Source organism: Carcharodon carcharias, chromosome 14, assembly GCF_017639515.1.
Source record: "Carcharodon carcharias isolate sCarCar2 chromosome 14, sCarCar2.pri, whole genome shotgun sequence".
NCBI lineage: Eukaryota > Metazoa > Chordata > Chondrichthyes > Lamniformes > Lamnidae > Carcharodon > Carcharodon carcharias.
Genome location: NC_054480.1, coordinates 59,035,183 through 59,051,962, shown reverse-complemented (window position 1 = coordinate 59,051,962; position 16,780 = coordinate 59,035,183). Strand labels below are relative to the sequence as shown.

The following is a 16,780-nucleotide window of genomic DNA, read 5'->3' as shown; positions in this document are numbered from 1 at the left end:
AATCATGATAAAAATGCTGTCTGTAGATTTTTCATTTTCTTTCATTTAGTAATGGAATCTTCATCCCGCCCTTGGGTGAGGTTTCACGTAAAATGCAAAGTCCGCCAGGCCGATTCCGGACCATGAAAAATCAGAGAGAATTGCACCTTGAATAACCTTAACTGGTCTCTGAATTGTCGGCAGGTCCACTTCTGACTTTTGCGTGCGCCTGCTGACTGAAATATTACACGAGTGCTGGATGACGTCGGGACACTTGCCTGACGTCATCTCACACGATTTCATGTCTGATTGGGTCGGGCGCGTGCCCGCCCAATTAGCGTAAAATGCTGCCCACTGATACAAATGTTAAGAAAAATGCTAAGGAGCTAGACACTCCCCTAGAGTAAATACAATAAAGAAATTATTAGCCTGTCTTTAATAATTGATAAATGTTCACACCCTTTTTGTTGGGAAGTCTCTAAACCTAGGGTAATTTGGCATAGTATTTCCTCTCTGGTTGTGAGCATAAATTTTATTAAAGTGCAGTATTTGTAATTATTAAGTCCTGTTTGTGCTAAGCAGGATTCATACAGTGTTATGAGTACTTATAAATCGACACAGAGTATAAAATGATTAACACGTAATTTATCTCCACAGAATATCACTTACTTAAGTAATAATCAACACTTCTGACATTATTTTCTTGCTGAATTATTGCACATCTGACATCTTAATGGACACCTTATAAGGAGGGAGAGTGATTAGATTAAAATAAATTGTAAAAAGTAAGCAGGACTCCTTGACGGAGACTACTAATATTGAATATAATGCCCTCTATGCAATAAGGGAAGCTATTAATATATGAGTATGCAAAAGAAATATGAACCAAAATAAACAAACTCCTTACAGCTTTAAAGACTAAAAATAAAATATAAATGTCAAAGTCCAATAAATGCGTATAATCCATAAATAGTTCAGTATTAGGTGTCTTGGAATAAATGCCATGACATTACTAAGGAGATATATTCTATAAAATATATTCTTTTGTTTTTATCTTTTGTGTACAGGGCAGTGTTAATAAAAATTTTTACTCTTTACAACTGCATTAAGCAGTTGTGGTTATTTGAATTTTATTGATCGTATTAAACAATTGTGGTTATGGTAATATTGAGTTGTTTTGATCTTGTGAGACACAAAGCAACCCTTGGCATTGGACTCAGAATACTGTCCACTGTTACAGTATTTTCATTTTTCATCCAACTTATTAAGAGCTGAAAATAATTATATATTTTTGTGGCTGCACTGGATTATGGGGATCAATGGGAACTCACGTGAGACTCAATAAAGTCACTGAAGTCATTGGGTGGGATTTTTCCAGTGCCGCTCACCATGGGAATCATCACTGGTGTGATGGAAAATTTGACGGACTAGCAAAATGTCCATTGACTTTGGATGGGAATTTCCATTCCTGTGGCGGGAGGGTCTATGTGAGGAGACAATTATTCTCACTCTCTGTACTCCCTAACATCCTACCTTCAAAGGTAATGTTCACTATTAATTCTGGGTTTAAAATGTGTCCTACTAATTACTCCAAATTACTGACGGAAGATAGGTCATGAATTAATTTCACAAGAGTGAAAGAGTGATGGGCAGGATGCTATCAAGCGATCCTCACAAATGAAGCAAGCAGCCTATACTTCTGCAGTATTTTACTTACCATAAAACCTTGCATGCTTCTCATTCAGTGGAAAGGTAAAATCGTTATTTAAATTGGTAAATGATGTTCAACAATATTTCCCAATAATGAAAATGATTTCTATGGCAATGAGACCTCTGGATTTCTGAAGCTGGTGTTCTTTTGATCTTGTAATGTAACCATATCAAGGAATGGTTAATTGGCTGTGGTCAGCAGCAGGCGCATGAACATTAATGAATGCAGATCAAAAACAAAAACAGAATTACCTGGAAAAACTCAGCAGGTCTGGCAGCATCGGCGGAGAAGAAAAGAGTTGACGTTTAGAGTCCTCATGACTCTTCAACAGAACTTGAGTTCGAGTCCAATAAAGAGTTGAAATATAAGCTGGTTTAAGGTGTGTGTGTGGGGGGCGGAGAGAGAGAGAGAGAGAGAGGTGGCGTGGGGGTGTGGTTGTAGGGACAAACAAGCAGTGATAGAAGCAGATCATCAAAAGATGTCAACAACAATAGTACAAAAGAACACATAGGTGTTAAAGTTAAAGTTGGTGATATTATCTAAACAAATGTGCTAATTAAAAATGGATGGTAGGGCACTCAAGGTATAGCTCTAGTGGGGGTGGGGAGAGCATAAAAGAATGTAAAAAAAAATGTTTTTTTTTTCTTTTTTTTATAATGGAAATAGTTGGGAAAAGGAAAATCTATATAATTTATTGGAAAAAAAAGAAAAGGAAGGGGGAAACAGAAAGGGGGTGGGGATGGGGGAGGGAGCTCACGACCTAAAGTTGTTGAATTCAATATTCAGTCTGGATGGCTGTAATGTGCCTAGTCGGAAGATGAGGTGTTGTTCCTCCAGTTTGCGTTGGGCTTCACTGGAACAATGCAGCAAGCCAAGGACAGACATGTGGGCAAGAGAGCAGGGTGGAGTGTTAAAATGGCAAGCGACAGGGAGGTTTGGGTCATTCTTGCGGACAGACCGCAGGTGTTCTGCAAAGCGGTCGCCCAGTTTACGTTTGGTCTCTCCAATGTAGAGGAGACCACATTGGGAGCAACGAATGCAGTAGACTAAGTTGGGGGAAATGCAAGTGAAATGCTGTTTCACTTGAAAGGAATGTTTGGGCCCTTGGACGGTGAGGAGAGAGGAAGTGAAGGGGCAGGTGTTGCATCTTTTGCGTGGGCATGGGGTGGTGCCATAGGAGGGGGTTGAGGAGTAGGGGGTGATGGAGGAGTGGACCAGGGTGTCCCGGAGGGAGCGATCCCTACGGAATGCCGATAGGGGGGGTGAAGGGAAGATGTGTTTGGTGGTGGCATCATGCTGGAGTTGGCGGAAATGGCGGAGGATGATCCTTTGAATGCGGAGGCTGGTGGGGTGATAAGTGAGGACAAGGGGGACCCTATCATGTTTCTGGGAGGGAGGAGAAGGCGTGAGGGCGGATGCACAGGAGATGGGCCGGACACAGTTGAGGGCCCTGTCAACGACCGTGGGTGGAAAACCTCGGTTAAGGAAGAAGGAGGACATGTCAGAGGAACTGTTTTTGAAGGTAGCATCATCGGAACAGATGCGACGGAGGAGAATGGAACTGAGAGAATGGGATGGAGTCCTTACAGGAAGCGGGGTGTGAGGAGCTGTAGTCGAGATAGCTGTGGGAGTCGGTGGGTTTGTAATGGATATTGGTGGACAGTCTATCACCAGAGATTGAGACAGAGAGGTCAAGGAAGGGAAGGGAAGTGTCAGAGATGGACCACGTGAAAATGATGGAGGGGTGGAGATTGGAAGCAAAATTAATAAATTTTTCCAAGTCCTGACGAGAGCATGAAGCGGCACCGAAGTAATCATCGATGTACCGGAGAAAGAGTTGTGGAAGGGGGCCGGAGTAGGACTGGAACAAGGAATGTTCCACATACCCCATAAAGAGACAGGCATAGCTGGGGCCCATGCGGGTACCCATAGCCACACCTTTTATTTGGAGGAAGTGAGAGGAGTTGAAGGAGAAATTGTTCAGCGTGAGAACAAGTTCAGCCAGACGGAGGAGAGTAGTGGTGGATGGGGATTGTTCGGGCCTCTGTTCGAGGAAGAAGCTAAGGGCCTCAGACCATCCTGGTGGGGGATGGAGGTGTAGAGGGATTGGACGTCCATGGTGAAGAGGAAGCGGTTAAGGCCAGGGAACTGGAAATTGTTGATGTGACATAAGGTGTCAGAGGAATCACGGATGTAGGTGGGAAGGGACTGGACAAGGGGAGAGAGAAGGGAGTGAAGATAATGAGAAATGAGTTCTGTGGGGCAGGAGCAAGCTGAGACGATCGGTCTACCGGGGCAGTTCTGTTTGTGGATTTTGGGAAGGAGATAGAAGCGGGCTGTCCGAGGTTGGGCGACTATCAGGTTGGAAGCTGTGGGAGGGAGATCCCCAGAGGAGATGAGGTCAGTGACAGTCCTGGAAACAATGGCTTGATGTTCAGTGGTGGGGTCATGCTCCAGGGAGAGGTAGGAGGAAGTGTCTGTGAGTTGACGCTCAGCCTCCGCGAGGTAGAGGTCAGTGCGCCAGACAACAACAGCACCACCCTTGTCAGCGGGTTTGATGACAATGTCAGGGTTGGACCTGAGAGAATGGAGTGCAGTAAGTTCAGAGAGAGACAGGTTAGAATGGGTGAGAGGAGCAGAGAAATTGAGACGACTAATGTCGCGCTGACAGTTCTCAATGAAAAGATCAAGAGAAGGTCATTTCCGCCAACTCCAGCATGATGCCACCACCAAACACATCTTCCCTTCACCCCCCCCATCGGCATTCCGTAGGGATCGCTCCCTCCGGGACACCCTGGTCCACTCCTCCATCACCCCCTACTCCTCAACCCCCTCCTATGGCACCACCCCATGCCCACGCAAAAGATGCAACACCTGCCCCTTCACTTCCTCTCTCCTCATTAATTATTTTCCATTTCTGTCTTTTATGGAATGAGAGCTTGATGAGACATATGAGTTGATGTTCATGTGGTGCAAATCCAGCCTGATAATCAGGACATCCATCCATTTATCAGTAGTGAGAGGCCCAAACATTTTTGATTGCCACCTCACCCTAGTCATGTTGATTGGCAGCTTACGCCTTTAGAGGACAAGATTTTCAATGTGACTGATGCCTACTTAAAGTGAATTTAAACCACTTAGAGTGAAGTGTGCATTAAATTAAAAAAAAAACAGAATGGTGCAATTTTTGGAACATGCTTTGTGTCTCATGTGTTGATCATGACCTTTGCACCTAAAATGTAAGGGAGTACTGAGAGTGATAACACTTGTCCCAGGTTTGTTGTTGCAGCAGTAGAAATCTTGATAGAGCAAGCACAAATGACAGATTCTCTTCTCCACAAATTGCATAAGGATGCCTAAATTGATGCTGCATCAAGAGTGTATGAATGACATCATACTACTTCTTTTCCCCAGAATCAAACCATGCTCGAGCACTTCCATCTGCTTCCTGCTTCACATACCACTTCTTCAATCACAATGAAACAATGTACCAACTTTCCTTCTCATTCCAATCGTCCACTCACATGCTGCCCTCACAACAGACAGCATTCTGCTTTTGCATGACTACAACTGGAAAGCATTTTGCTTTCCTGCTAACTGTTTGCGCTTTAGAGTGACTCCCTTTCATAATATTACATCCTCACCTTGCTCACAGCATGCTGTTTATCCGTCTCAATGTGAACACTATGTATAGCTACCTCACGTTGTCTCCTCACATAGACCCTCCCGCCACAGGAATGGAAATTCCCATCCAAAGTCAATGGACATTTTGCTAGTCCGTCAAATTTTCCATCACGCCAGTAATGATTCCCATGGTGAGCGGCACTGGAAAAATCCCACCCAATGACTTCTACAAGAATTCTTACAAGAGCCATAAACTAACTCGCTCCCACTCTTGCTGCAGAAAAAGCTTACAACTCAAAGGAGAGGAGTAGAACCAGGAGAAACATTTTTATAAACCCACACCTGGAAGAGGTTACCTGAGAGATCATTAGGCCAGGTAGCAGAAGCTTTGGAGATAGACCAACCACTGCATGGTGCCTGCTTTTTATCTCTTCCCTTTTCTCTTTCCTGAAAAAAAATCACATGAGCAGCTAACATGGTAACCTGGTACTTCAATGCCACTTACCTGCTGTTGCTCAACAGGTAACTACACTTGGTAGTATTGTGCCTCTTGCTTTTTCTCAAATCCATGCCATGACTAGGATCGTGCTACACAAGATATGGAGGAGGATCACCATTGTGAAGTTAGAACGTCACTTGCTCCACTAGGATCAGCACTGAAAATGGCTCCCCAGTTTGCATGGAGTGTAAGTTAGAGCAATCTGTACGTGGTCAATCATTTAGCACTAGTGAGCTGGAGCAGATGAGGGTGGATTGCACAGACCAGGAGACTGCTGATTGGAGGCAAGTTTGGATCCTATTTGTGCTGAAGAGGAGAGAGGTACAGAATTCAGTAGTCCAACCTTTTAAAAAATGATTGTCTTTGAGCACTATGGCTTGGACTCCTGCCTAAGAGCCACAGCATGTTGGAAAGTATAATGATGTCCACTTCCAGGTTGTGTGGCGTTCCATTGCAACAACGTGTGGTTACCTCTTTGGGTGCAGTTATTCCTGTTGCCCTGGAGTCTATGGTACCAATATCTTGGATTCAAGCTCAAACTGATGCCTGATCTCCACCAGCATCAAAAAGCTGAGGGAACACATTGATGGGAGCTTCATGATGTCACTGATCTCCTGTTGTCTGTTCACCTTCTGATGAGTGTGCGTGCTGAGCTGTAGCCCCACAGAAATGATAATGGCATAGTGGAAGAGATACATATTAATCTTTCCCATGCTGGCAGCTGCCACCTCTGTCACAATTCCCTCAGATAATTTTGCTTATTGTGCTAGAAACCAAAGCCAGTCCTCAAAACTGCACTGAAGTGTCAGCCTGGATCTATTGAACTGTCTGCAAGCATTCACCCTCATTCTTGGATTCCCTCTAGAGCCAGGTGCTGCTCCTCAAACTCCCACACCCATTGTTGCCACGGGTAGTTCTCTCCCTTCTCCTCCTGTAGCTGGTGTGGGATGACCAATATCACTCCCAGCCTTCAGTGAAACAAGCACCCTTCTGTGCTAATGTTTGAAATGGCAGTACATAACACAAACATAAAATCACAGTTTCACTAAGGCTCCTTCAATCAGATGAGTGTCAAAGGTCTGACTCTTTTCATTTGTTCTAGGATGTTAGCATCACTGCCAAAGCCAGCATTTATTGTCCATCCCTGTCCAATGACAGTGAAAGAGCGGCAACATATTTCCAAGTCAGTGTGATGTGTACAGTTGAGTGTCACTTTAAATACTGTTGAAAATGACAATAAATGATGAATGAGGAAATGACGAATATTTCTAATCTGTAACACCTGGGTGGATCAAGTACTGAATGTTCATCGGGATAAAGTTACATTGATGCCATAGGAGCCCGATTTGCAGACATTAAGAGGCTCCCGCCTTTTTCAGACACACTGGCTGCCAGTGTCCAAGTGTTGATGAATATGGCAGTGGGTAGTTCAGGAGCAGGAACAGAGTGTGCTCTGATTTTTGTAGTGCTACTGCTCATTTTCGCCCACAAACAGGGACAACAGCTGGCCTCAGCATTTCCAATGATGCCATTAGATTTGAATTTCTAGTAATGAATCAGTGTCTTTCAGAGCATATGGATAACTTATGGAGAGGACAGTGCATAAGAGCTGCTGTCAGCGTGATTTGTGTGCATTATTATTTTTAATTTCACTGTCGCATTGTAATGACAGTGAAGATGATAAAAATAACATCCATTAATTCTATAATAAATGGTCTTTTATTACTTCTGTTAAGGAAAGTCATCTTTGATTGCCACACTTTCCATCATCCTCTCCACCTTAATTTACATATACTGGCAAACAAACTATCTTATTGACAAATGTGTGTTTTGTCTGCCATATTTTGGCAAGTTTAATGATATATCTTGTATTTCCTAGGGTGCAGCAAACTATTGATGTAAATGTTTTAGAAGAATTATCCCACAACTCATAAGTATCAAATCATTGTGATTTATTAATTAAACCCTTACAGTTTGATATTACATTCCAGAGGCTTCTTTTTACACACTGAAAGCAAATATATATCTGAGACATGGGGGTGGCGGTTGAGGAGGGAAATTGCCCAGGCGAGAGGAGACAGGTTTGTGTGCATTTTGGGGCAATAAATCTCCTGAGATTGGCTTTGGTTTGAGATCAGACATCATCATGTGTGATCCCAGTGTTTACGCGGTGGGATTGAAGGCAAGCAGCCAAACACCTTGGATCTGTCAGGTAAGCAATTAATCTACAGAAGAAGCGAACTAAGAACTGTTTTAGGGCCCAGTTCTGGATTTCCCAGCCAGGGGACCTATATCAACAACTTAGGGTCCCCAAGGTGAGTGCACAGTGGAGAGAGCTTCTTCAGTGAAACTTGGAAGGGCTTGATCGGTGAAACTCAGGATCTCCAGCCATGGCCAGGGGAGAGACTGCTGAGCACTTCTTCTCTCAGAGAGTGCTATCACTGCTTGACAAGTGATTACCAACTTCTTGGAAGGCACTTCACCCATGCACTTTACTCACCTTCAGCTGCACTTCCCTGCTGCTAGCCTTCACTATGGCAGGGGAGCAGAGGGGAAAGAGGGAGAGGCTGCATCACCACCAGGAGTTCCAGCAGCAGTAGGAGCAACATCAGTAGCAGCACCAGCTGCCTTCTCCTCAGCTGCATTGCTCTCCACAGAGCAGAGGGTAAGCAAGATCCAACTGGAAGGAGGTGAGACCCCCAACATAGGTTCTACAAGCAGAGGATTAGCTCTCTCACTATGAGTGAGCAACAGAGCCTCAGGAGACTCAGGCACTCATGACAGATTGTTGCCCACAACTGCAGCCCTGGAAATAGACTTCTTTCTCAGTGAAGCAAGTAGACACGGATTGGTGGTCACTGACAAGGTGCCTGTCATTGGAGGGCCACCTGCCTTCCCTGGATCTATGCCGCTTGCCAAGTTGTGTGCTCTTTTTCCTGCAAGGAGAGAATGTAGAGAGGCATGAGTGTTCATTACGACTTTTGTGGAGTAGATGGTGAGATATGGGTGCAAGAAAACAATAGGATGAGGGTGACTGTTGGCTACTCATGTGAGTTTCCTGCAGAGAGGAAAGAGTATTGCTAAAAAAAGAGCTATACTATTGAAACTTTTCATCTTGCACTCTCCAGGACAGTTCACAAGAATACCAATAGTAAAGGGAACAATTATTTATACTGCATGAGAAGAGAGTGCTGGTTGGTTAGCAAGTGGACTCTGATTGGTAGAGGCATTGCCATGGAGAATGTTTCAGAGAACAGTTAACTGCTAAAGTGGAGACCATACTCAACCAGCCTGTGCTTGCAAAACTCAAAACATAGTGTCCAACATTAGTGTGATTCTACATTTGGACAATGCTTGCTAAACAACCTGATTGTGCTAAGAATTACAGTGAAAACCAATTTAAGATCGTCAGTCAGGCTTGATGTGTGGCTCACTTATGCATGTTAGAAGCTAAATATAGTCACACATAGTGGGGCCCCTGTCCTTTGCAGACAGAAAGAGCATATCCATGCATTGCACCTTTTTCAGCTAAACAAAATCTTGGGCGGATAGCCGTTCCCTCATTCATTCCCTATGGCAATACCTTGACCAATCAGTGTTGACCTGCCTAGTTTGAATGTGAACAGCTGTTAACTGTTCCCTGGAACAGTCTCCATGGCAATGCCTCTACCAATCAGTGTTCACTTGCCGGCCAATCAGCAATCTCTTCTCATGCAGTATAAATAGTTGTTCCCTTTACTGTTGGTTTATCTTCCAAACTGTCCTGATGAGTACAAGATGAAAAGCTTTACACAAGAACATAAGAAATAAGAACAGGAGTAGTCCATTCGGCCCCTCGAGCCTGCTCTGCCATTCAATCAGATCATGACTGACCTTCTTGTGTTTCAATTTCCATATTCCCATCTAATCCTGATGACGTTTGATTCCCTTGCCTAACAAGATCTATGCAACTGCCTTAAAAATATTCAATGACCCTGCCTCCACCACCTTCTGAGGCAGAGAATTCCAAAGTCACACAACCCTCCAAGAAAAAAAAATTCTCTTCATCTCTGTCCTAAAAGAGCGACCCCTAATTTTAAAAAGTGCCCACTAGTTTTGGACTTACCTACAAGAGGAAACATCCTTTCGATGCCCACCTTGTCATGGCCATTCAGGATCTTGTATACTTCAATCAAATCATGCCTCACTCTTCTAAATTCCAGTGGAAACAAGCCCAGTCTGCCCAACCTTTCCTCATAAGACAGCCCACTCATTCCAGGTATCAATCTAGTAAACCTCCTCTGAACTACCTCCAATGCATTTACATCCTTCCTTAAATAAGGAGAGCAAAACTGCACATAGTGTCTGAGGTGTAGTCTCACCAAAGCCTTGAACAACTGAAGCACAACATCCTTACTTTTATGTTCAATCCCTCTTGTAATAAAGGATAGCATTCCTTTAGCCTTCTTAATTACTTGCTGCACCTGCATACTAACTTATTGTGACTCATGTACTAGAGCACCTAGATCCCTCTGCACCTCAGAGTTATGTAGCTGTTCTCCATTTAACTAATACTCTGCTTTTTTGTTCTTCCTGCCAAAGTGAACACCTTCACATTTTTGCACATTAAATTCCATTTGCCAGATCTTTGCCCACTCACTCAACCTATCTATATCCATCTGCAACCTCCTCATGTCCTCTTCATAACATACTTTCCTACCTATCTTTGTGTCATCTGCAAATGTAGCTATCATGTCTTAATCCTCTCATCTAAGTCATTGATGTAAATTGTAAAAAGTTGAGGCCCCAGTACAGACCCCTGTCTTCATGTCTCTTTTTTCAGAAATACTCAAGTTCTGTACTATCAAATAACTAGCGAGGAATGAGTGCAGCTGTGAGATATATTGCTCTGAGAAGTGCTGTCCGGGAGAATGCTGGGCAAATCAGATTGCAGGGCTTGGAACTCACCTGCCATGCCCTCCTGAGATCCTGGATCCTCTTGGTGCTTTGTTTCCAGATGCACCCTGCTGCTGATTTCCCAGGTCACTTGCACCCACACTGTTTATTTTGGAGATTGTCCCTTTTGTCCTGTTTTTGGGAAAACTCATCTCACTGCTGCTCCTCAGATCTCACCTCCAAGACCTCCAGGAAAGAGTTAGAGGCCTTGGAAGCAGCCTTCCTAGGTAGCCTCTCCATTCCTATGGTTGCTGCAGCTTCAGAAATTCAAATGTTGGTGAACCCCTGTCACCCATAACACAGCCCCATTAATTAGAAATCCCTCTTCTGACAGAATGAGTATATCATCTTGCCCACCCTCCTTGGGGACCGAGAGGTGGGATGGTAATCCCATGGCTCTGGGAAAAAGCCTCAACAAAGCCTACTCCTTCACCATTCAGGTTTCTGACCCGCAAATGACCCTACCATTTGGCTAGAGACTAAATTCACAAAATTCCTCCCATTAATTCATTACTACTTTCTCAAGATGTGAAATGGTTTTGGACAGGGCAGGTAACGTCATTACCCAAATTGTCCAGAACTACTTCAATAAGATTAGCTCAGGGTTGATTGTATTCATGCCGATATATAGGTTGGCCTCTCACAGTTCAAGCCAGTACAGACAATGGAAATCAAGCAATGCCTGCAATAAAATGTTTCAGCATATTACATTCTTTAGGATGGGCTACTAGGAAATGTGTCACCATGAAAACATCGCTGTGCATTGTATGATTCCATGAAAGTGATAACATTTTGTCATTGCATCACCAGTTTAACAAAACACAACAGCTAGATGCACTGTCGCCATCTTGTACAGCAAATTGTCATATTTATACTGGCATGCATTCTTTAGCACTGGTTTCAAAATGAAAAATATCTCCTGGCAACCAGAAATACAAAGACATAAGGAATAATTAAAACAGCATTTAACCGTCAAACAGTTTGTTATGTTAATGTTTTGCTTGGACATAACATGTTGCAATGACCTGACTGTGGCAGTATCCCCGCCCACCTGCCAGAAATCTGCCTCAGTCATCTTCATGAGCCCCAATGGGATTGAAAACCATCAGGATGTCTGCTCCCTGCTACAGGGGCTCCCCTGCCTTTGAAGGCAAACAGCCCGCATCCAAAAGCTGCCAGCCAATCAGTGAGTTGGCAGTTCTTCATTCCCAGCAGTGTCATCAGAAGCAGTGGTCGCTGGCAGGATTGCAGTGGGCCCTGGCGCAGAAACATTGATGGGGGCACAGCAGAAGTGAGTGGGGTGGCCTTGCATGAGCCAGTCAGGGAGGCCTCCTGGTCGGCTGATGGGCAGGGAGGACTCTTACAGTAGGAGTGGCACTTGCTGCTGGGAGTTGGAAGGGGTGCTTTTCCATAAGGAAAGAGGGTGCCTGATTATGAGGGCCCCTCCTGAACCCACAGGGAGGCCGTCAGTGTGTGCAAGGTTTTGGGACTCATTCTCTGTAGAAGAGCCATACAGACTCAAAACGTTAACTCTGGTTCTCTCTCCACAGATGCTGCCAGATATCCTGAGTTTTTCCAACATTTTCTGTTTCCTTTTTGGCCTCCCATATGGTGTAGATCTGCCACCCCACCTCCATGCACATCTCAACCCCCACAACCTCCGGTAGCAGCAGCAGAATGAGGCCTTAAGTGGCTATTAATTGGCCACTTAAGCACAATTACCTGGGCGCAGGAAGGCCGAACTTGACTGTCCCCACCCCTGGCTTGATTGGAAGGCAATGGGCTCTCTATCTCACATCTTCCGATCCAACTCTACAGGCCCCACCTCCCCATCTCAAGCCCCTTCAAGAGGGAAGTTATATTCTGTCCCTGGTGCGCATCTGAGCAATGAGATGAAGGTTAGTTGGTTAAGGAACTTTTGAAATGGAAGGTATTTATTATAAATGCTGACAAGCCAAGTTAGCTCGCTGGCTGATGATTCCTACTGGAAACTGCATGCTTCTGGAATTGGGTTGGGAATAGGACCTGGCTCTGATACAATTTTACCCTCTTGTATTGGGGAGGTGTGTAATGTATGGAGCTTCATAGCAACTCATTATGTCCTTTGGCTTCGTCTTGCTTGCAGCAATCACTTCTTCATCAACTTATGATATATTACAACAATTCTTTCTTCTTTAATCATAGGTCAATCTTATGCTTAATGGTAAACCAGTAATTTCTGCTTTTGCTGGGGACAAAGATGTGACTCGTGAAGCTGCCACTAATGGAGTCCTGCTCTATTTAGACAAAGAAGACAAGGCATACCTGAAACTGGAGAAAGGTAACTTGGTTGGTGGATGGCAATATTCAACATTTTCCGGCTTTTTGGTTTTTCCTCTGTAAATCTCAGCAAGATATCTTTGAATCCACATGCATAAGTTTCTTGATATAAACAGATTGTTTTACATGTTGTTTTTGAGGATCATTTGTGGATCATTTTCCCAAGCATTAATCTGGACTATACCTGGTCGTACGAAGCAAATACTGGATGTGAATTGTCTGGTTTATTTGAACCGCTTTAAAGACCTCCGGAAAGAAGGAAAGTTTTCAACATCTTATCTGTTCTGCACAAAGTGAGACAGGACTTTAAATGGAAAGTTGTAAACTAAAGGAAAACACCCTAACTACAGTTGATGTTAAGATGGAACAGTTTGCTTGCAACATGAGTGAAAAATTGCCTGGACTGGATACATCTGTATACATTCACATATACGTTTTGCCTTTAACAAACCTGTCAATGAGGTTAAATGCATTTAATAATGGCTTAAAATTTAATTCCCTTAATTAATATATCATACCGAGGAGAAAAAAAAAACATACTAAATTACCACAAATGTATAGTGGATTTGGAATAAGTGTATTTTCATGACCGTGCTACATATGCTTACATTGCCTTAAAATGCGTAGAAATAGATGTACAACTCCACTCTGTCATCATTTGTCTTTCATACTGAAAACTGGACGTTGCTTTAGGTTTTCGATGCACTTTACCTGAATATTCTCCTTTTTTTTAACGTAATAATTTCAGACCAAATGAACTTTATCAATCTTAAAGTTATGGGAAGGAAGCTGTTGAACTGTGTTCTTTGCGTGCTGGTGGTAATGTGTTGTCTTCAGGATACCATACTGTCAAATTTGATTTTATACTGATATGCTTGGATGCTGGTGCCATTCTGGAAAGTAACCACAAATGGCAGCATTGTTTCTGACGCCTACCTGCATTCTTGGAGCAGCAATGCACCAAGGTCACAGTTGGGAAAGTGTTGACGCTGTCCCCGGTCTATTTACTGTTTCGCCTTCCTTTCAATTCATGACCTATCTGTCAATGAGAACCAAAAAGTTTGACCAAATTCTTAACAAAGCTACAATGTTTGTGGTTAGATTCTGTAATGTATTTTACCTGTGATTTAATTTGTTTTAATTTTATTTTATTATCTATGCCTCAATGAGCAATTGAAATTTGTGGCATGAGCTTGGAATTTATACATTCACCATTTTAACAGTGGGGATTCAAGAAATCCAAAGCTGACTTTACTGGTGAGTTGAATTCAGTTGAGTTGAGTGTAGCATTCACCTATCATAACTTGCAACTCAGTCAATTTCTAACAGAATGAGCATCAATCAAGATATTGTAACTGTGATCAACATGTTTTATAGCTTTGCAGATCTGACAGGGATGAGTTCATTGATAACTCACACCAAATATTAGCCATACTTCACAATATCATTATTCCTGAACAATGAACCAAGCTCTGATACAAATACAGCAACCATGAGTTTTGAAGTTTTGAAATATGAATATATCATTAATAACTGTGACATAAATGTATTAACCCTAATAACATACCATTTATATGCTAAAGTTGTGTTTGATCTCTTTGTAGTTTTATTTTTACTGGCTGACTCGCTGTGTGAGTGTTTAATAGGCAATCCAATACTGCCGTGGACCTATTAAAAACTCAGCTTGTTAACCACTGGAGTTTCAGACTTGAGTCCACGATAGTAAAATTAAAAATGTTTGCCACATTCTTCTGAATACTAAGACTCATGAGAGAATTAGTTTCATGCTAGGCACTGGTCCTATTGAATGATTAACAAAATAAAATTGCTGTAGCTAAAATGCGTGATGTTGCATCATAAAATGTCCTATGCGCCTGTGAGATACCTTTACTTAAATATGACAGGACTGACAATATTCCATAGTGCAATTTTTATTTAAACCACTTTTCCAAGCATATCCTTGTAGAGTTCCATTCTATTGTAGAAGCAAGTTGAAAACAAATAACATTTGGTATTGTTGAAAAACCAAGCCTGTACAGCACCCTAATGGTTTAAAAGAATGTGTATACATGCTAATTCCTCATAGGTCACCAGTGTTTTATTTTGATAAACTTCACTGTAATTGCAGGTTTCTTAACTAAGCACCTTTTGAATAGAACATAGTGAAAATGAGCCACTTTGACCTTGTGAAGTACAATTATGGTTTTGTGTCAACAGAATGTCCAAGGTTCAGGAATTAATTTTCCTACAGCTGAACATTCTTGATGGTGGTCAGTGAGAACAAAATAACATAGAATTATGTATATGATTTGTGGTTGTATGCTAAGTGGTAAATGTATTCGACTTATGATCCATTTTCATAATTGACACCAACTTAATGATCAAAGATAATGTGGTCAGGCCATCCACTGACATATTTTTGATACTCAAAGTTCCTAACACAGCATATCCTCAAGTAATCTTTGGAAGCCCTGGATCACAGAATGTAAAGACAGAAATGGATAAATGATGGGATGTTTCCATTTTCTTTTCCAGTTTCCTCCTCATGGCTTGACTGGAGTTATTAACTCTTGTGGAGGCCACTTAGCTCAGTTGGCTAGATGGTTAGCATCTGGTTCAGAATAGTACCAGCATTGTGGGTTCAATTCCCAATCTGAATGAGGCAGACTTGAGATCTGCCTCCTTAACCTACCCATGAAAGTGGAAGGTAATAGCAAACCGCCACTGACAAAAACTGCCAAGCAAACTGCCCAGATTAAAGCATTAGCAGACAATGAACCAAGAACCTGCCTTTGAGAAAAGCACTCATGATATGACATTCATTCATGCTAAACTAATGTCCCATGCTTCTGGGTGACTTGTGGTACCACAGTCCAGTGCCCATTTTTCATTTGTAACTGTAGACCGTGTAAGGAGGCTATGGAATTATGGAGCTTATTAGCCCTTGCCCAATCAGCACATCTACACTTTTTCCAGTACAAGTTAATTGGTAGTATTGAAAAATGGGAGTACTGAGGATCTCTTATTTTTGCCTCTAGTAATCTCACCTGTTACAGCGCCACTACTGTCACCGGGGTTGAGATTGGCTAACTCCTTCCTGGTCTTTAATGCAGGCTAGGTCAAGAAGGAGAACAGTTTATCACTGGTTTATTATTTTCTCCTAGTTTATGGCTAATTTATGCTCCTGTCATTTATGGAAATAAATGGAGGTAGGCAGGGCGGTGAAAGAAAGTTCAAACTTCAAGTAAATTTCAACATTTTCAGGAGAATTAAAGAAAACCATTACAAAAAAGGAGACAAGTTCAGCTTTTCTCTCACCTCTTTGCTTAACTGTCTTTTAGTTCAAAGCCTTGACAATATTATTACAGTGCCATCACTGTTGTGAGAAAATGCTTCTTGTATATTCTGACAGTAATAGTGGTCTTTTAAGAAAACATGTTGTTGTTTAAATTAGCCTGTGACTTATTCTGTAAATCAATATATTTGGCTATCAAAGGCTTACGGAAAGATCTTGAAGTGTACAGATGGTATAGTAGCCAATCATGTGTATGCATGTGAAATATTACTTGATGAAATAAGGATAGATTGATGGAAAGGCTAATTCTTGCAAGTCTGTAACCAATAGTTTACATCAAATATATAGCAAATTCATATTAATTACTGCTCTTCAATTCAGGGCAAAGTTAATTTAACAACAGCAGAAAACAATCCCA

At 42.4% G+C, this 16,780-nt stretch overlaps 1 protein-coding gene across 1 annotated transcript in view; it reads left to right on the top strand.

The window, feature by feature from the left end:
• Positions 1-13,130, top strand: part of cbln4 (cerebellin 4 precursor) — a 176,512-nt gene extending 163,382 nt beyond the window's left edge. Inside the window, 1 exon segment of the mRNA XM_041205467.1 lies at positions 12,933-13,130. Coding sequence (XP_041061401.1) covers positions 12,933-13,130 — 198 coding nt within the window.
• The last annotated feature ends 3,650 nt before the right edge of the window (positions 13,131-16,780 follow it).